Source organism: Equus asinus, chromosome 5 (genome assembly GCF_041296235.1).
Source record: "Equus asinus isolate D_3611 breed Donkey chromosome 5, EquAss-T2T_v2, whole genome shotgun sequence".
Lineage (NCBI taxonomy): Eukaryota > Metazoa > Chordata > Mammalia > Perissodactyla > Equidae > Equus > Equus asinus.
In genome coordinates this window covers 72,882,474-72,902,170 of record NC_091794.1, presented here as the reverse complement: position 1 = coordinate 72,902,170, position 19,697 = coordinate 72,882,474, and the positions used below count along the sequence as shown (strand labels likewise).

General features: G+C 54.8%; 1 protein-coding gene across 7 annotated transcripts in view; it reads right to left on the bottom strand.

The window, feature by feature from the left end:
• Positions 1-1,612: 1,612 nt before the first annotated feature.
• TTC39A (tetratricopeptide repeat domain 39A) overlaps positions 1,613-19,697 on the bottom strand; it is a 52,221-nt gene continuing 34,136 nt past the window's right edge. For 5 of the 7 annotated variants that reach the window (XM_070509953.1, XM_070509957.1, XM_070509954.1 and 2 more), the window contains exons 7-18: positions 18,381-18,480; positions 16,957-17,022; positions 15,074-15,182; positions 14,519-14,586; positions 14,179-14,238; positions 13,124-13,285; positions 8,168-8,259; positions 6,592-6,712; positions 4,310-4,421; positions 3,783-3,897; positions 2,599-2,715; positions 1,613-2,054 (exon numbers count right to left, since the gene is read on the bottom strand). In XM_070509953.1, the coding sequence (XP_070366054.1) occupies positions 1,931-2,054; positions 2,599-2,715; positions 3,783-3,897; positions 4,310-4,421; positions 6,592-6,712; positions 8,168-8,259; positions 13,124-13,285; positions 14,179-14,238; positions 14,519-14,586; positions 15,074-15,182; positions 16,957-17,022; positions 18,381-18,480 (1,246 nt within the window). In that variant the 3' untranslated portion in view covers positions 1,613-1,930. The remainder of the gene's footprint in view (positions 2,055-2,598; positions 2,716-3,782; positions 3,898-4,309; positions 4,422-6,591; positions 6,713-8,167; positions 8,260-13,123; positions 13,286-14,178; positions 14,239-14,518; positions 14,587-15,073; positions 15,183-16,956; positions 17,023-18,380; positions 18,481-19,697) is intronic. The other 2 variants (XR_011503397.1, XM_070509955.1) reach the window with 2 other exon arrangements.

Genomic DNA, 19,697 nt, shown 5'->3' with positions numbered 1-19,697 from the left:
GGGCTGCTTTAATACAGCAGTAGGTAGCTTCTAATATAGGGGAACCACAAAAGGCCACCCTCATTCAGCAGCCTGGCTCCAGTCACCCCGCTCACCCTGCCTCCCTGACAACCTGGGAACAGGCTGGTCTCCCAGCATCCAGGCTTTGGTGGAGAGAGAGATTGCAAAGGGCTCCTTCTCTATGGAGAACATTCTTTTGTCTGGTTCCAACAAAATGAGAAATTTCTGCTCTGACAGTACTTAGTGCAAAAGAGAATCTTGGATGAGGGTTTTCTGCTTTCTTTTGTTTTTTTCCTACTGAGAATATGCTTTACCTAAAAGCCATGACATCATTCAGTGTCGGTCGCAGGAGGCCGGCTGACTGTATATTAATAGATTAACCCGCCCAGCCCCTGGCAAATGCTCAGAAGTGTTTGCTAAATACAGCAATGCTGGAAGGTGGGGAAAGCTGTGTGTGGTTCTTCCCTCACAGAAATTGCATTCATGTAGTTGAGGAGTCACATTTGCACAGATGAATCTTTGTACTGTGCACGCCTTTTCCTCCAGCGACAGGGTTAAGTTGACGTACGCTGTCATTAGATCGTGATTGGTGAAACTTGGTATTGTTACTGAACTTGGGTTCTCACTTTAACAGTCCCAGAGGTTGCAAATTCAGATGCTTTCAGGGGCCAGAAAGGTGGTGTGTGTTGAAAGCAGCCTCTGCTGCGCTGCGACAGACCGTGGCCTTGTGGGAAGGAGGCCCAAGGTTGCCACGTCTTTTTTTTTTTTTTAAATAAGAGGCCAGAAACCAGATTTATTTGTGAAATCCCCCCATTTTCAAATGTTAATAACTTATTCTAAAAATTTTAAAACATCATGTTGTCTAAATAAAACATACATGGGCCATATGGCTTCTGATCCAGACTTTCTGCCCTGCCCAAGAATTCAAGCAACACATATTTTACTGAAATAGATGTTGCATGATCTCTTAAGTGTGTAAGTTTTATTACTTGAATCTCTCTCTTATCTTGACTGAAAAATCTAAGACATATACAACAAGCCAAGAATAACCATTCTACTTCTAAAAAAATGCTGTCAGTAAATAAATGTACCTCGGAGTGAAGTATAGAAGATTTTTATGTTCCATAAATTCTCCCCAGTGGTCCCAGTTTGGCGTACAGCGAGGATGCAGTCTGGTTTCTCAGAAGCTCCCCCACCCCAAACTTCTTGGCTTTGGCACAGAAAGCGCCCCTTCTGTCAGGCCTGGGCATCCCCATTCCTTACTGGTGGAGATTGATTTTTCTACAGATGGACTCAAATGAAAATTACCTCACTAGAAAGACGTGTTTGATTTTTTTAAATTGGAAAGTTACAAAAGGAGTGAAAATAAAGTGTAAGAAGTAAGGTAGTGGGTGTCTGTGTGCAAGCTCTCTGCCAGACCCCAGAAGCCTCAAAGCCTGAGGTGCAGACCCTCCTGACTCCTAGGAGGGTCCTTTCAGCCCTGGAGGCTGAGACCTTGCTGAAGTTCGAACAGCAGCTTCGTCTTTGGCATCATGTAGATTTACCTCCAGATCAGTATGGGTAAAACAAAGATTTACAGGTGGTTGGCTGTTGAGTTTTTTTAAAAGCAAACTATGATCCCATCAATGTATTTCTAAGGAAAATGTAAACTGTTCATACATTCTCTTAAACAGCACAGTGAAAAACAAGTACCCGTATGTGTGATAGGGCGGGAGGAGGGTCCGCCTGCTCTGTCCTTGGCAAAGGCCCTTGGTCACACTGGTGAACATGCCGGCTTCGCTTCTCCGTGGGTACCTATGTCGTGCCATCCCACTGGAGCATCAGGGGACACCAAAGGCAGGGCAGGGCAGGGGGAGGGGATCTTTCTGAAATGTTTCCAGGAGCTCTGTCCAACTGTCTCCATCTTCCAGCCCAGGAGTGCTGCATAAAACTACAAGGACACTGATGAGACCATGGACCTGCTGCCATTCTCCAGGGAAGACTTGGCTTGGAGTGTGGCTGCCTGGATTCGAAAATGTGTCCTTGACTCCATGGAGTAATTCTTGTAGTTTTGCCTGCAAGAGACCAGAGACCAGAGTCAGACACATGCAGCTGCTCCAGGAAGTGCTTTGCCTTCAGTCTGAGCTGTGGGGGTCCAGCCAAGGAGTGTTTATAGAGGCTGAGATCCCTGTCCCTGTCCAAAGAAAGAGCTGGGCCCTGCCCAACTGGGACTAGCAAAAGGAGTGTATAGCCCCTCACCCAGGTATCATCCCCTGGAAGCACCCTTGGTCCTGGTGAGTCCCCCAGCTTGAGGGAGTGGTTTCAAGAGGCAGATGCCTGGGCTGGAAGGCAGGAGACCTGGGTCTTCAGGCCAGCCCGGCAGCTGGCTTGTGCTGTGACCCTGAGTATCTACTCCCTGCTTTCAGGATTCAACTCCCCACTGGTAAACTGAGGAAGAAGGCTCCCTACACCAGGTGAGAGCTGGGTTCCCTGGGACACGACCCTGGCCTCGGGTCTGCCATGCTGCCCTTGCCAGCGTCCTCCCTCATGGCTCCCCAGCCAGCCAGGTGACTGAGCTCAGGGGGAGCAAAGGACAGACCAAGGCCACCCAAGCCTTACTTCGCAGTTTCCAAGAGTTTGACAGCCTCCTCGTTTCTGCCTTGCTCCATAAACAGCAGGGCCAGCTCCAACAGGGCATTTGGGATCAAGTAGTGGTCATATTTAATCTTCTTTTCACTGCAGGAGAGAGGAGGACATGGCTTACAGGCTCTGCCCTTGAGACGTCCTTCAGGCTCCTCTCGAGCCTTCAAGAATGGGAGGGTCCAACCCATGCCCTCATGGGGGTTTTCTGACCTGAATTCCAATTTGGGGAGGTTCTTACTACGTAGCCCTAGAAAGGCTTAGGACTCACAGCAGCCTTCCAGTCCTCTGCAGCCGGGGCCCCAACTCCCTGCGAACCTACGGCTCATGTCATGTCCTAAGCCCACCACCGCCTCAGTCCCCAACCCTCTTGTACCAGGTTGAATGGTTCATTAAATTGGGAACTCTCCTGTCTCCAATGTGGCCCCCCTGACCCACCCTCCACGCTGCCCTGCAGACATCCTTTTAAAACTCAAATCTGCCATGCCTGGAATCCTTCCTGGCTCTCTTCTGTCTACAGGATAAAGTTCAGCCTTGTAAGTAAAACATCCAGGCCCTTCTCAGTCTAGCCTCCCCCTATTTCATCTGCCACCCTTTCCCTCTGTAACTTCACCAGGCAAGGAAGGACCTAATCACTGTCGCTCCAATCTCAGGTGTCTTTCCTGTGTCTAGGCATTTGCACATGCTGTACGCACTCCACGTAAAACTCCCTCTCCCTTGCTTTCTCTGCTTGATAAAACTTCCCGGTTTAAATAGCACCCCTGGAAAGCCTTTCCTGGTACCTCACACGAGGTTGAGGGCCCTCCTCAGGGCACCTGCCGTCCTCTGCTCTCCTCTAGCACAGCCCCAACCACACCAGACTGGGTTGCCTGTGGCTGTCCATCTGGAACATCTGCGCTCCCCAAGGGCAAGGGCAGACTCCAGGGGCACCATTCACAGGAGACTCAGTGTGGATGGGCTCCTGGAGCTGGGCAATCTGGTGGCCCTGAGGGACGAGGTCTGAATGATCTGTGCCCAGCAAGCGTCCTGGCACCGGGTAGACACTAGTACATGTGTGGTGAATGCGGGTAGGCTAGGGTCAGGCACTGGAGTGTGCGTGAGGATGGAGAAGCTCTGAAAATTCCACCCAGGAGACCCGGCCGAGCAGCCCCAGAGGCACTTACTTGGCAGGAATGCTCCTGAAATTCTCCTCGGCCTCCTGGACACGGCCCAGGTACTTCAGACACAGGCCTTTCAGCAGCTTCACCAAGCACTCGTCATCCACGGAGTACTCGTTCTCTGAGAACGGGCAGTGAGAGGGGAGACAGGCTTATTCATTTCTGCAGCAGGTACTCACAGAGCCCTACTCTGTGCTGGGCCCTGGGGACACAGAGGTGACTCACACATGGGCCCTGTCTTCAGGGAGCTCACATCTGGGAAGGAAAGACGGATACTGAGACGATGACAACACAGTGCAATCAGGACTGACTGAAGGAAGCCCAGGGGCTGTGGGAGCCCAGAGGAGACCTTGACCCTACCTGGGGGACAAGAGACAGCTGCCTGGAGGAGCTGCCATTGAAGCTCAGTCTAGAAAGGCAAAGGACAGTTACCAGAGTAGAGAAATGAGGAAGGACATTTTTGGTGGAGTCTTCAACTGTGAAGACCTGTGGTCTGACCCAGCCTGGCAGGTTCAAGGGCCTGGGGGAGTCACCTGGGCCCTTTTCCAGCATCTCTTCAGCCTTGGTGATAATCTCAAGTATCCCGTCTGTCAGTTCCGGCTGCTTCCCAATCACAGCGTAGCCATTCCAAATGTACATCATTTCCTGAGGGCAGGGGAGCAAGTCAGAGCAGGATTTCCTCCCCAGTGGGGCCTCGGTTTCCCCAACTGAAAAAGGGGCAGCTGAGATCAGAGGATCACTAAAGGCCCTTCTAGCTCTAACCTGCATGACAAGTTTCAGCCAAGCGTCTGAAGCTGTGGGCTCGAGAGGATTACAGGGGTTGGGGGGGCTCACCACTTATTTATTCCTTAGATCTCACCTTACCCCAGGGAGGAGCTACGATGGACCCATAACTTCACTATTATGCTCTAGTTGCAAAGAGCTTTGTGCTACTTTTCTGCTCGTGGTTTCCTGGGCACTATTATGCTCTCTCTCAACCTTTGTGTCTAAACTCTTCCCATCCTTTGAGGACCAGGCCATGCCTCACACTCTCCGGGAAGTCTTCCCTGCTCCAGCTGGCAGGGCCTCCTCCTATACTGGACTGGAGGAACCAGAATTTACTTAAGCACTTCCGGGTTTACAATAGAGTTTAAGAGCATGTCACCCCCTCTCCTCTTCTCCCAAGCCACTGGGCTTGAGTTACCATGAAAACTATGAAACATATCCTGATTCCTTTTTTTGCCTTGACTGCCAGGAAGCTCAGAACACTAAATTTAATTTTCATTCATAATGATTATGTTAGTTTAGATTAGCATTTCCTAAACTATCCAGCCAGGTAATGGATGTGAAACTGATTTTTATACATAAAGTTCTAGCAAGACATTATTGTTACGATTCTTGTTATTATGTTTTAAGAAGGGAATTTAAGTTTAGGCCATTATCTCTCAAATTATTATATGGTCCCAAGTTAGCAAAGGTCTCATTTAAAAAAAAAGGTTCCATGGCCAAATAAGTGAAGGAGAAACCACATCTTCAAGCTTCTCAGGGACTCACCACGCAGATTAAAATGTAGCAGCTCCAAGAAAGTCTACAGTATACAGACTTTGTTTAGGCCGGTCTTTCCCAAATATATTTAATCAAAGAAATCATTTTATGCATAAGTAGCATCTTGCAGACTATAGTTTGGGGAATTCTCCCCTAAAGTTTTGGTGTATTGCTTCCCCAGCTCTTTCTTGCAACATCCCTCCCCTCATTTGATAGTAACAGCTTTACTGTATATTTTAAACTATAAAATATTTCAAAATTTGTTTAGAGATATTTACGATACAAGATATAAATAAATTCCATATAAATATTGAAGCTTTTGATTTATAAAGTGTTTAACACAGTTTATCAGTTGATTCTCATAACTGCTCTATGAAATGGCCCAGGTATCTATTATTCCCATTTGCACTACGGGAAGGGGGACCCTATCTAAGGTCACACAATCAGTGGACAGTAGAGCCAGGACCAGAGAAAGGGCTCTGAAACAGGCCCCTATCTACTTTCCTGGCTGCCTTACTCTTTGAATAACAAGGACTCTAAGCAAAGTGGAACCTTCTCTGATGCCTGCTCAAATCTTCCAGAGAATCTGCCTCATAACAGTGGTTCAGAATATGGGTTCTGGGACGAGACTGTCTGGACTCAAATTATGACTCTCTAATGCACCAGCGGTGCGACCTGAACCAGTCATTTAATTTTTCTTCTTATCTATTAGGCCTTACTGTCCCCATCTGTAAAATGGACATACCACCAGCACCTACTCAGACAGAGGCTGTGAGGATCAGAGGAGGCAACAGAAATGGGTGTCAGGAGCCTTGAACACAGCAAGTGCCCAGTAACACGACAGCTATTGTTATCATCGTTGTCATTTCAGAGTTGAATACAGCATAGTCCCAGGCCTCAGAAAAGCTGGGTCCAGTGAGGGGGACAGTGTAAACAACAATTATAATCATGTGACAAGACTGAAACAGACAGTAGGAACACAAACAGCTAGTGACACTCCTGGGGACAGTGGGGAGGACTGCTCTTTTTACCTCTGAAGCCTGCTGGCCTGTCTCCCTACCTCCAACCCTGGAAGACCAGCACTTTCTCAGAGGCAGGGGCTGGCGCACACCCACTCGTCTGCCTTCCTCCCCCCATCCCAGTGAACTGTGAAATCCTCTCCAGCCCCCTGAGGCGTGGAGGTCTTTCTCCCTCATCCACTTCCCCTGGGGCCCCGGCAGCATCCCTGCCTCTCAGCTAATTCCCACAATCCCAGACTGGAGCGCAGGCCAGTCCGGACTTCCCTACCCACCAGAGGAGGGATTGGCAAGGAGATCGGGTTGGGGGAGAGGTAGCGTCTGGATTTCCGGATGGCGAACTTCTCTGTGGGTAGAGATTTCCCGGCAATCTTGAGCTTCAAGCCTGGCACGGCTCTGCAAAAGAGATGAGGAGGATGGGGAGAGGGTGAGAAAAAGCTAGAGAGGACTGGGAGTCCCCAGCCTCTGTTTGGCCCCTCTCTGAGCCTCCGTTTCCCCATCTGCTTGAGTGTTGGACTCATAGCCTGTGGCTATGGCCATATGTCACAGGCCTTGTCCCAAGACCTGACCACTTCCTGTGGCTTGGCAAGGGGCTCCTTCACACCAGCTGGCAGAGGTGAGAATGTATCCAAACATCCCCAGTCTTCCTAATTGTCTCTCCTCCACTCGAGAGCCTCATTTCCGGAGGGCCCAGCAGAAGTCTGACCCCAATTTCACAGGGGAGACCAACACCCGAGGAAAGGGCAGGACCTGCCCAAAACCACACAGTTCAAAGCCTCCATTAACTCTTGCCACGTGGTTGTGGCCTCCTCAGCTGTTTCCAAAGGCAGAGTAAAGTGCAGCACGCGGCAGGCGAGCCTCACATCTGGGGCCTCACCACCCAGCTCTGTCCCACCCTCCAATTCCTGCCACAGTCCCCGGCTCCAGCTGTGACCCTCAGGCCTGAGCCATCCAGGCCCAGGAAACAGCTGGACCCAGTTGTGAGGTCTCCCACCAGACATCCCCTGCTTATTTACTGCGGAACCACTCTGGGCCTCAGTTCTCTCATCTCTAAAACCTTCACAGGCTTTCTGCAAGCATTATAAGAGATGAAGAAATGGAGGCAGTCAGTCAATGATAAACACCCTATGACTGTGACAGAGTAGCCCAGGAAGCTCGAGTCACCTCCAGTTCCGGGTCTGCAAGTTGGGGCGAGCCCTCACCACGACCGGAGGAAGGCCCTGGGCTCCGTCCTCAACCCGCCCAGGCTGAGCCTGCCCTTCCCCTTCACAGAATGCAGACACAGCAGCGCAGACGGGAATAAAAACAGCCACCATTTAGTGGCTCCAGGCCCTATGCCAGGCTCTTTAAATATGTTCTCTATTTGATTCTCAAAACAACCCTGCAAGGTAGAGGCGGTTAGTCCCATTTTACAGACGCTGAAATTGTCCAAGGTGACCCAGCGAAGCAACAGCAGAGGCTGGATTTAATACTGATTATTGGATTCCAACTCGGGCTCTCTACTGTGCTTCTCTGAGTGAATCAGGTTAACTCGGCAGAAGGGAGGGACCCCTCTCTGGACCTCAGTGTCCACACTTGTCCTATTGACCAGACGACAGAGGCTCAATGGGAAGGATGTTAACCACTGTTGCAGAAGCAAACCCCTGAGCAGATTCAGAGGGCTCCAACAAGGAGCGGAGGAGGTGAGGGAAGGAACGCCGGCCCCGTGGGGTGCTCCTGGGGGAGGGTCAGGGAGCTCAGGGCCAGGGGAGACGACAAGCCCACCGCCTCCCTCCAGGTGCCCACAGCTCAGGATGGCTGTGGGCAGAGCCTGGCTGAGGCCTAGGACGGGGGTGAAACAGTAGGACCCACCTAAACAACTCCACTTCGTCATCCCCAAACGGCTTGCAGTCTTCCTTCCCAAACATGCTGAGGTAGGCGGCCTTCATGTAGATGTAGGTGGCCTGTGCAAGGCAGAGCAAGTCAGCAGTGACGGCCCGCCCTCCGCCACAGCCCCGGCCTGCCACAGATGCCGCATTCGGACCTCAGTATGGCCCAGCAGAGCAGCTAACATTATCCCCAAGCCCCGGGGGAGACATCGAGGGTGAGGCAGCCTGGGGACTTGAACTGGAAATTAAACCCAGGGTGGGTCCAGGGCAGCTACCCTCTTCACTGTGAAGCAGCAGAAAGACCCAAACCATAGTGGATGTGCAGGACGGCGACACAAGGACAGGGCAGCAAGGGCTTCTGGGAAACAACTACTCCAGACAGGGCCCGTGAAGGCCAATGAGAAGATTCACAAAGACCCAAGAAAGGACCTTCCAGCACGGGGAACAGCCTGAACAAAGCCAGCGAGGAGCAGAGATGTGAGTAAGTAAGATAAAATGAGTAGTATAAAGCATGAGATGCGTAAAAGGAGAGGTGTGAGGCCAGGACAGCACACAGGGCCCTGGGTCAGGGCTCAGCTCAGGGTCTCTCGGTGGAACTGCCTTACTAAGTGCCAGGCACTTTACATACATCACCTCACTTGACCCCAGAGACAATGCCAGAAAGGAATCCATACCCCACCTCTGCTTCCTGGGACCGCAGAGCCGCCAGGGGCAGAGCTGGGCATGACCCCAGGTTTGTGCGGCTTCAAGCCAGGTCCTCGCCCACTGGATCCACAGCCACCCCTGACAGGTAAGGCGTGGCCGTGCAGAGACCACCCGGCCCCGCTCCGCAGCCCCCCCGCCCCCACTGCAGTTCCATCCTGAAAGCCGCGCCCCCGCCCCCTGAGTTCCAGCGAGGAGCTTGGCTCTGTGCTGCCCTCCAGTGGCCGAGCCTTGAACTACAGCTCTGCCTCCTAGAGGTGCTGCCAAGGAACTACTGCCTGCCTGTAGCCAAGAAAGAAGTGTACCGGGTGGAGGAGGAGCAGGAGCAGGACATCCTGGAGTCTGGTCTCTGCAGAAGGCGGAAAGCAGCTCCACCTGGCAGCCCCACCCCTGCTGGTGCCCAGGGCCACTCTCAGTTCTACTCTGCCCTCAGCACCTCAGCCTGCCCTTCGCAAAATGAGGAAAAGCCGGTCTTTGCAGGGTGTGGTGGGCAGAATCTCCCCTTGCTGAAACCTGTTCTCCATCCCATCTTCAACCTCCTGGTGTCATCCTTGCCTTCTCCCTCTTCCGCCCTGGCACTGAGTCACCAAGGCCTCATGATTTTACCTCCTATCCGGCTCCTGAATCCCACTGGCCATGCCCTCTCTCTCTCCTCCATGACCGCACCAGCCTCCACACCGTCTCCCTGCCCCAGGCCACCAGGGATGTCTTCCTGCTGTCCTAGTCCATGAGGTCTCCTGAGGATCCCCCCGCTCCCCCTCCTGCCCCCTGTAAGCCATTTCCCACACCACCATCACTCTGATCTCTTTAAGTCACACGCCGTCAGTCCCTCCCCAAAATCTTCTCATGATAGCACACCACACTTGGGATAAAAGCCAAACTCCGTGTCATGAGGTCATGAGAGCCTGTCCCGTCTCTCCCAGTTTCCTCTCCAGCGACACTCCTACTGTCTCCCCCTCACTCACATCACTCTAGCCACACTCCTGTTTCTAGTATACCTCAAACGCTCTCACCTTCAGCTCCCCCTCCCCGCCCTGGCATCTACAGCGCCCTCTGCTCTTCATTGAGATACCCACATGGTTGCTCCTCACTTCATTCTGGTGTTTCTCAGGCCTCCCTTGACCCCCCTGCACCCTCACGGGAACCTGACACTGTATTTACTGACATCTATTTCTTTGGGTGTTTCTTGTCTCTCTTCCCACTAGAACATGAGCCTCGAGATGGGGTCTTTGCTTTGTCCGCTGTTGTATGTCCTGGCCTAGAACAGGACCTGGCACATGGGGTTGTCCAGTAACCGTGGGAGGGATTATTTCTAAAGCACAGATCTAAGCCACAAGCATCAAGGGCTCCCCCACCGTCAGACTGAAGCGCAAACAGCCACTCAGGGCCCTCATGACCTGCTTTCTCGCTCCTCTGCTGCCATTTCTTCTCCATCACTCCTTCAACTCACCCCAGGCCGTTGCCTGTGCTGTCCCTCTGCCTGGGATGCCACCGTCCCTTCTCTGCCAGGCTCATCCACTGGCTTCTACTAAGAGCCTTCTCCTGCTCCCCTCTGACAGCTCCCCCCACTGAGTCACTAGGAGTTAGGGTGGGTGCAGTGACCTAGAGTTGTGAGACCCATGGACTCCAAGTTATCGAGGGATGTTATGGGGCCACACTGATGGAAAACAGCAGCCAATTCCCCTGGTGGAAGTCTTGTCTCCCAGGGTTATCTGCCTGTTTGCCCCTTGATTCCACACATTTATTTTGCTGGCTTATTCTACCAGGGTCTGTGCAGTCAAACAGTCCTTGTCCTCCAGAAGCTAATAGTGAGTGGCTTAGAGGGGGAAGGGTCCCTCTGCAGGCCCCCTGCACCCCCACCCACAAACCCTGCTCCCTGGAGATGCAACCTCTTGGCAGCACCCCAGCCTTGCCCTGCTGTTCTCTCAGACTAGGGTGTCCTTTCACTGCCTCCCAACTCCTCCTCCAAGACTCAGTTCAGAAGTCTCCTCTTCCAGAAGCCTTCCTTGTCCTCTTGGCTGGGCTGCCTCCAAGCTCCCCTTCAGTTCCCCCTCTACAGCACTGAACACAGCTGTCACCACCTCGTTTCTGGCCATCTCAAGCTGCAAGTACTGGGGGAAAATGAAGGCTCCACAGGGACAAGTGGGGATAGTCCAGGCAGAGAGGGATGCTGCGCAGAGGGCCGGAGCATATGGCAATGGCCACAGGCCAAGTCCCTAGAGCTGGAAGTTGGCAGACCCTATGGAGGCCAAGTGCTAGAGATTAGGAATGAACAAGACCCCAGATCTCGGGAGCTCAGCCTGCCTTTCACAGGAAACCCTTCTGAGGAAAGCGTTGTAGCAAGAGAGGCTGACCTCCCCAAGGTCACACAGCAAGCTGGAGACTGAGCTGACCCACAGCCAGGCTTCCTGACACCTGGGAGGCCTGGCACCCCTCTACTTCTCCCAGCAGCTATGCAGCCAGCCCAGGCTTCTTCCTGTGCAGGTGGACCTGCTGCCTGCCTTACTCCACAGGAAGGCTTCTAGGTCACTTTCATTCAGAATGGCTCCCTGAGGCTGCGTTCTTGTTGGGAGTGGAAGGTGATGACAAATGGACGCCGGGCCCAGAGCAGCTGGGCCCGAGGCAGAGCCTTCAACAGCAGGGTGGTCTCAAGGCAAGCCAGCCCTCCTCAGGAGGACATGAGAAGCAAGGGAAAAGCAGAGGCCATCGAGTCACACAGATCTGTGTCTGTCACCGACAGCTGTGTGGGCCAGGAAGTCACATACCCTCTTTTAGCCTCAGCGTCCCTCACACGCCTGATGGAGATAATAATTTCCACCTCACTGGGTATAGCGTGGAGGAAACGGCAAGTGCTGGGCACACAGCTCAGCAAAAGCTGCTCCTCCCCAAGCCATGTGGGCCCCAGACCCAGAGAATTTCCTTTCAGTTTGTTCCCTAGCAGGGATACTGGAAAAGGACTTCCATGCGTTGGGGGGGCGGGGGGGGGGGGGGTTGGGGGGCGTGGCACAAGAAATATGGACTAGATGGGGATGACATGTGCCCACTCAGATCATTTCTACGGGCTGCCTGGAGTGTAGTATGGAGAAGGCTTCTAAGGTCACAGGCGGGCTACGGGAAAGAGTACCAGGCCTGATCAGCACATCTACTGTGGGCAAGGGACAATGGCATTGAGACATATGTGCTATGTATTTGCCAATACCAGATTAGATGCTTTCTGATGATCTGGATGATTCTAAGGCTCATGGTTCAGAATTCTGTACTATCATTACTACGATGATATGACTAATTCTTATTTCACGACTTCCCATGATGTTCTAAGTTTTCAGCTACGATAGGCACCTGTTTTGCTTGGTTTTGCCTACATGGCATCTCTTTAACGCCCCCCCCCCCACCCCCCGCTGCCAACACTTCTTCTGGGGACATCACCTCATTTTTCTTCTGGGGATCCACCCCTCTCCTACTCCTAATCCTTGAGGAATCTTCCCACCCTCTGTTTCCAGGCACTGACATGCAATCTATGCCACACCAATGAGACTCCACTATGCGGCTTTGGTTGAAACCAAAAGAAGATGTGAGTTAGGGGCAGGCAGCCCATGGCCACCCTGCCTTTTCCATGGAGAGAACCTCCCTACACAACAAAGATGCCGTAGAGGAGAGCACAGCCACAGATAGAAAACCAAGCTCAGATGATTTAATTTGAATTCCTAGATCCAGCCCTACCTGAAGCCAGATGTGCCTAGAATTTTCAGTTATATGAGCCAATGAGCCTCTTGTGTTTTAGATCTGCATCGTCCAACATGGTAGCCATTAGCCCTACGTGACTTAAAATTTAAATGTTAAGTAATTAAAATTAAATAAAATTTAAAACATCCAGTTTCCCAGTTGCACTAGGCACATTTCAAGTGCTCAGTGTACACATCTGGCTGGCGGCTACCACACTGGACGGTGCAGAAATAAAACATTTCCACCATAACAGGAAGTTCTGTGGACAGCACTCACCTAGACAGTGTGAGCCACGTTGCTGACCTTTGTGACTTAAAATCTCGACTAACACATTGTAGTCATAAAGTTTCTCTTTGGTTCCTTCCAGCCCTGAGTCCTATTAGAATTTTTGGTTCTGTTTAAATTCCTGCTGAGACATCTGTGTCCCGTTAGGGCCAGTTAGACTGGCCAGGGTCTGGGGGCTCGTGGCCAGTCTGGGTTGGCCAGGTCCCTCAAACACACGGGGTCAGCCCACCTTGGACCAGGAGTTCTCCTTGCTGAGCAGGTCGGCGTACAGGTAGGCCATCTTCCACTGGCCCTTGTAGGTGAAGCACCACATCAGCTCCCAGTAGCACATGTGGTGGAACTGCTTCCAGTGCTGCTGGGCCTCGCAGCACTCCTCGAACCGCTGGATGGCCTGTGGGCACCTGCTGATCAGCCTCGGTGGGTGCCCCCCACCCCGGCCCCTGCCCAACCCCACAGCAGGCCCAGCCTCCTCCAGCGCACAGTGGTCCAAGCCCTGTGCCAGGCTCAGGGGGCAGGGGTGCAACACTGGGGAGATGAGGATCTGGCCTCTGATCCTTGTTCTGCCCCAGGTCTTACATGACCTTAGGCCCGGTTACTGCCCCTCTCTGGGACCCTAGTCTTTCAGCACAAAATGAAAGGACAGGATTGAGCTATAATGGAGGGACAATAGGCAGTAGAAACTGTTCATATTAAAGTGATATGATAATGTCTATGCCTCAGAGCAAACCCCAAAAGTTCCAGTAGCCCCCACAAAGGGACCAGGACCTGGAGCATCTGTCCTGCTGCCCGAGGAAGCACAGCCAGGGCCAGCTGGAGACCCCTGAACTCCACGCGGTCAAGTCTGCCCTGGGCCCCAGCCGCCTGCTGGAGATGCTGCCAGGACCCTGACCCTCCCCTCCCGCAGCCCTTCGGTGGCTGCTCCCACCTTGGGAGTCCAGACTCCCTAGCCAGGCCCTCAGGGGGCCAGCCTCCCCAGGGCACCACCACTCCGTTCGCCAGGTTCCAGCCTTTCAGCACACCCCCAACAAGCGGGTCTTCCTACCTCACTGCCTCCCTTGAGGACCTCCCTCTCCAGGAAGGTGGCCTGCTCACCACAAATGCTTCCTCCTCCTGTCTTCCCACACTCTCAGCAGGAGGTGCCTCTCCCGCCCCTGCTCTCTTGCTGGTTCTCACTCGGGGCCCTCCCCCGAGTCTGCCTTGTCCCTGAGTATGTCTGCGAGTGTCTTCCTGCTGACCTGGGGACCCCGAGGGTCTCCAGCACCAGCCCAGACCCCCGTTACTCACTGCGTCAACATTGCCTTTAATGGCTTCAATCCGCCCTGCAAAGAACAGGAAGATGGCGCCCTGCAATGACAGGCATGTGGTCCGCAGGGGTCCACCGGGCACTGGGCCATGGGGGTCTACAGGGCAGGTGGGCCACGGGGGTCCACAGGGCAGGTGGGCCATGGGGGTCCACAGGGCACTGGGCCACGGGGGTCCACAGGGCAGGTGGGCCACGGGGGTCCACAGGGCAGGTGGGCCACGGGGGTCCACAGGGCACTGGGCCACGGGGATCCAGAGGGCGCTGGGCCACGGGGATCCAGAGGGTGCTGGGCCACGGGGGTCTGGTAGGAGGGGGGCTCACCTTAGGGTATCGCTTCAGGTAGGGCTTCAGGAGCTTCTCTGCCTCCTCGATGTTGACATTCCCAGTGCCTGAAGGCGGCAGGGGGACAACACACGTCACCACACCGGCCCGTGATCCTCCCAGCAACCTACCAGGGGCTTCTCAGGGGCTCCCCTTCCCCCTCTGTGAAATAATCCTCCCATATCCAGGGGCATGTGAGGCACCAGTTTCATCCCCAGCATACCACAGGGCTCACTAACCAAGAGCCCGTGCCCACCAAGGCTGGGCCAGGGACCCCAAAGGCCAGCCTGCCTACAGCGTCCTCACACCCTCCAAAAGGTGGGCAAGCCCATCCCCATTTCACAGACGAGAAAACTGAGGTTGGAACCCGGTCACACCGTGAGGAAGCGAGCGGTCAGAAAGCCAGGCCCCAGGACAGCTGATGCGCATCTGTTGTGTCTGGTTTCAGTGCCCCATCCCCAGTCCGGGGCCGAGGAGGCTCTGCAGCCCCTCGCCATCTCACCCTTGCCCTCGGGGCCAGCCCAACCCCAGAGGCCCCAGCACTGGCGCCCCTACCCAGCACGAAGGTGAGGAAGGTGTGGTAGCAGAGCAGCAGCATGACGCAGAGCACGGCGCGGAAGCTGTGGCCCGCGGCGCCCTCCTCCAGCTGCAGCAGCCCGTAGTCCTGCGGAAAGAGGGGACCGGCTGAGGCCAGCGGGGCCTGAGTGCCCCGGGGCCCACCCTGGGACCCAGCAAGCGGCAGGGCCTGGGAGGTCACTGGGCAGCTGTGAGGACAATGCTGCTGGAGCAGAGGCAGGAGAGCGCTGGACTCCAGGTAGCACCCGCCCCCCTCCCCCACTACCCTGCCCCTCCCACTCCCCCCACAGGGTGGGTGCTGAGGCCCTGAGCAGCCCCACATCTGATGGGGGAAAAGGAAAGAAAAGCTGGCAGAGAATCCTAACCACAGGCTCAGGGTACAGATGGGGGCCACGAGGACTGCAGTCTGGGAAGGCTTCCTGGAGGAGGATGCTCCAGAGCCTGGCAGGGGAGGAGCAAGAGGCCAGACCCCACTTGTATCAGGGCCTGCAGTCTCTGCCCCTCTCTCTGTCCTCCAGGGCGTTCATGCGCTTCCTCATAGACAGATCTGACCTGCCTCACCCCGGCCTCAAGCCCTCCACAGCTCCCTGCCTGCAGGACAGAATCAAAGCTGCGGCTGCTGCTGGAGGTCCCCCACTCCGGCCTCGCCGCCCTCTTCCTGCCACAGGCCACACTGTCCCACCTCTGGGCCTTTCTCGTGCTCTTCTCTCCTGTCATCATCCTGAAATCCTACTCACGACCAGGGGCCTTCCTGGGAAAGCAAAAGCGAACGGGGTCCCCGGAGCCTCGGGCCGGCATCTCCTGGGCACGGCGCTGGGCCATGGGCTGCAGACAGCAGCCAGGATTTCACAGGGCCACGGACAGGCGCGAGGCAGAGTGCCAAGCGAGGGTCTCCCCTTCTCAGCTCTCCATCCGTCCTTGTGACGGTGTCCAGGAGTGAGCCTCGGCCCTGGGCGGGTATGCTCTGAGCTCCCCTCCTCGGCCTCAGCAGACCACACGGTCCGGCCGGGCCCTCCTCAGGCCCCTGTGGCCTCACAGGGTCATTGTGAGGGTGGGTGCTTACCACGCCAAATAACACAGGGCTTCCGCATAGCAACGTTTCCTTTAAGTACGTCTAAGTAAAAAATATGAGCCGCTTTTGAGAAAAATAATACATTAATAACAACAAAGAGGTCGGTGGACATGGCAAAAATCAGGAAGGGCCAGAGAAAGTCCAAGTTTGAAAAACTGATCTGATCTAAAAAAAAATGCCCCTTGTTTTACTGAAGAGAGGCCCAGAGGAGGGCGGGATGTGCTCAGAGTCACAGGGAAAAGGGGACGAGGCTGCACTGACCTAGGGCACCTGACTTCCAGGCCAATGCTCCTTCCACCACACTGGGCCTCCTCCTCCAGGGAGCCCTCCCGGATCTGCTACCTGCTGCTCAGGTTCCTGCCCTCAGTAAAGCCTCTGGGGGCTTGAGTCCTCTGGTTTCTACCCTCGAGGTCTGATGCACAGTAGGGCTTCCCTTGGGCATCTCTCAGCCCAGAACATGGTCCCAGGGGAAGGGACTTGCTCAAGGTCTTCCTGACACCTGTCAGGCTCAGAGAACATGATCCCAGGCCACCGCACAGAGTCGTCCTTCACACCCATCCTTACCCTAGAGCCTCACCCCCCTGAGAGAGGCCAGGTGGGGATCACCAGCCCCCTTTGACTGCAGAGGAGCCGGAGATCCAGAGAGGTTTGGGCCTTGTCCAGGGCCACACACCAAGGGGGGCTGGGGCAGGACTGGCACTGAGGCCCCGAAGCCCCTCAGCCCCACTCTGTCAGCCAAGTACCAGTCCTGGGGCTGAGCAAGTCGGGGGCCCCAGAAGGCAGGTGGTACCTTATTTCCTGAAAACCCTACGAACTCCAGCAGCCGCAGGATCCTAGTAGGAAGCATGGACAGCGTCTGCAGAAACAGAGGCGGGTGGGCACGGGAAGGGTCAGGGGCTGCCCTCCCACTCCCCAAACCTTCCGAGTCCTGGGAGGAGCCAGGGGTGCAGGCCCTGCCTCTGGAATGTCCACAAGGAGGCCCTGGGTTTCCTGGAAAGCCAACTTCCCCGGATAGAGAGGCACCACCATGTGACAGTTAGGAACAGACTGCATCTCCATCCTAGTCTCACCACTCGCAGCTGGGTCACCTTGGGCGAGTTACATATGCCCTCTATGCCTCAGTTTCCTCGTGTGCAGAATGGGAAGAACAATAGCGCCCTCCTCACAGGGGTGCTGCGCGGATGGATCAGATGACCGTACGTGAAGCACATACGGGCCCACACGCAACCGTTAGCGGCTGTTAAAGTACACTGAATCCCAGGGGCTCCGGCACTGCATCTGACCCTCAGAACAGTCCTGCAAAGAAGGGATTACCGCCCCTTTCGAAAGCTGGGGAAAGAGAGGCACCGATAAGTGACAGGATACACCTAAGGCCGCCAGCTTATCAGAGGTGGAGATAGTTCTTGACCCCAGGACTGTGGGGCTATGACCTGCTAAAGCATCCCACGCACTTTGCAGCTTGTATCTCTCAGCACCTGGGCCAGGATCACTGTTCCCATTTTACAAACGAGGAAACCGGAACCCAGAGTGGGGTAGGGACCCCCAACCCAGGGCCTGCTCTTCGAACAGGCTTTGTCTAGAGGGGAGAGAGGCACTCCCTGCTACACACACTTCCGGAGAGGTCCCTGGCCACCAGGGCCAGGAGTCTAATCATTCAGGAGCAGCCCCAGCTCTTCTGAGCCTCCCCGCCTCGGCCCACAGTGCTCCCTCTGCCTGGAATGCCCTGGCCCCCCTGGCAAACTTCCCCCACCCATGGGTCCTCCTAGATCCAGCTCAAATACTCTCCCCTCCATGAAACCTTCCCCAACTCCCCCAGGGCAGTGGCTCTGTTCCCTGGTGGTCATCCACTGTCTCCAGGCCTGTCTCCTTCCTGGCCACTGGTCAATGTTTAACCACCAGCTCTCCAGGGCGGACGTGCCCTGGTTTATTGCGTTTGTCAATTTCTGGTGCTATAGATACTGCCACCATGGTGGATTTCAACCTTTCCACCTGAGCTGGGAAAGAATGCATCGAAGGGATCCCGGAGGCAGCGCCAGCACCCATCGCCAACCCCACCCCGGTTGTGATCCCCCCAGGCTGGCAACACGTCTGCTTCATCACTGGGTCCCAGGGCAGCACAAGGCCCAGTACAGCATCCCAGCAGAGACCGTGGGTAGGGCAGGGACATGCAGGAGCCCAGACACTGCGGACAGGGGGAGGGGCACTCCCACTCACCAGGTTGAAGGCTCCCACACCGAGCTTCACCCCTCCTTCAAAGTGCCTGTGGTTCTCTCCCTTGCAGTACTGGGAGGACTGCACGAGGTTGTCCAGCTCCCTACAGAGGGAGGCAAAGTCCTGCCTCAGGCACACAGTGAGGGCTGGATCCCTTTCCAGCTGGGCCTAAGGTTACCCCTGACTCCCAGCTGATCTCAGAACCCACTGGTGGTAGAATTATAGCGGTTCTGGTGAGCCAGAGAGCTGATACTCAAGGAAAACATAACCTCATCTCCCACCATAATAACACGTTCCTTGCCCTGAATTTCAGCCATATCAGCCCCAGTGCACCTGCCTTGTCCAGCGTCTAGGACTTGCTCATGCTCTGCATTCTGTCTAGAACAGTTTCTCAACCTGGGCACTGCTGACATTTTAGGTTGGATGACTGTTCAGGTGCGAGTGTTATCCTGCGCATCACAGGATGTTTAGCAGCATCCCTGGCCTCCACCCACTAGATGCCAGGAGCAACCTCCCCCCAGGTGTGGCAACCGTCTCCAGACATTGCCAAATGCCTCATGGGGGCAAAATGCCCCTCGCTGAGAACCACTGGGCTAACTCCAACACCCCCTCCGCCTTCCTGGGGTCTCTTGGTTGGAACCCAACCCTATTTCTCCTGGTCACCAACTGCGCAGAGCCCATATTCCAGCCCTCCCAGGGCAGGAGAGAGGCTCCGTCCGGGCCCATGAGCATCCAGAGGGCTTTCAATCAGCAAACACAGACTGAGGCCTCTCTGTGCCAGGCACTGGGGACAGCAGGGTGCAAAGCCACCATGCTGCTGTCCTCACAACTCTCCCACTCTAGGGGATGGACCCCTTTGAGTTCTGTGAGGGTAAGGAGGGCCTCAAAGGACAAGAACCCTGGGGCCTGACCTAGTCTTGGGTCCAGGGAAGGCTTCTCTGAGGAGCTGACATTTGAGCTGAAATCTGAGGGATGCGGAGGGCTTAGCCTGGTGCAGAAAGAGTGTTCCTGGCAGAGAAAACAGCATGTCCAAAGGCCCTGAGGCAGGAATGAGCTTGGCATGTTTGAAGAACTGAGGAAAGGTCCAAATGTCTGAGGCAGAGGGGGTTGGAGGTGTGGCCAGGTGGGCAGGGAGAGCTCCCAGAAATGACTCGGCGATGACCAGGGACTTTATCCTAAGACAAAGAGGAGCCCCACTGGCAGGGGGTGACCTGACAAGGTTTGTGCTCTGGAAACATTACTCTGGCAGGTGGTGGAGAGACTGGAGGGGCCAGAACATTTGTCTGCTTGCCTGGCACAATTCCAGCACAGACCCACGAG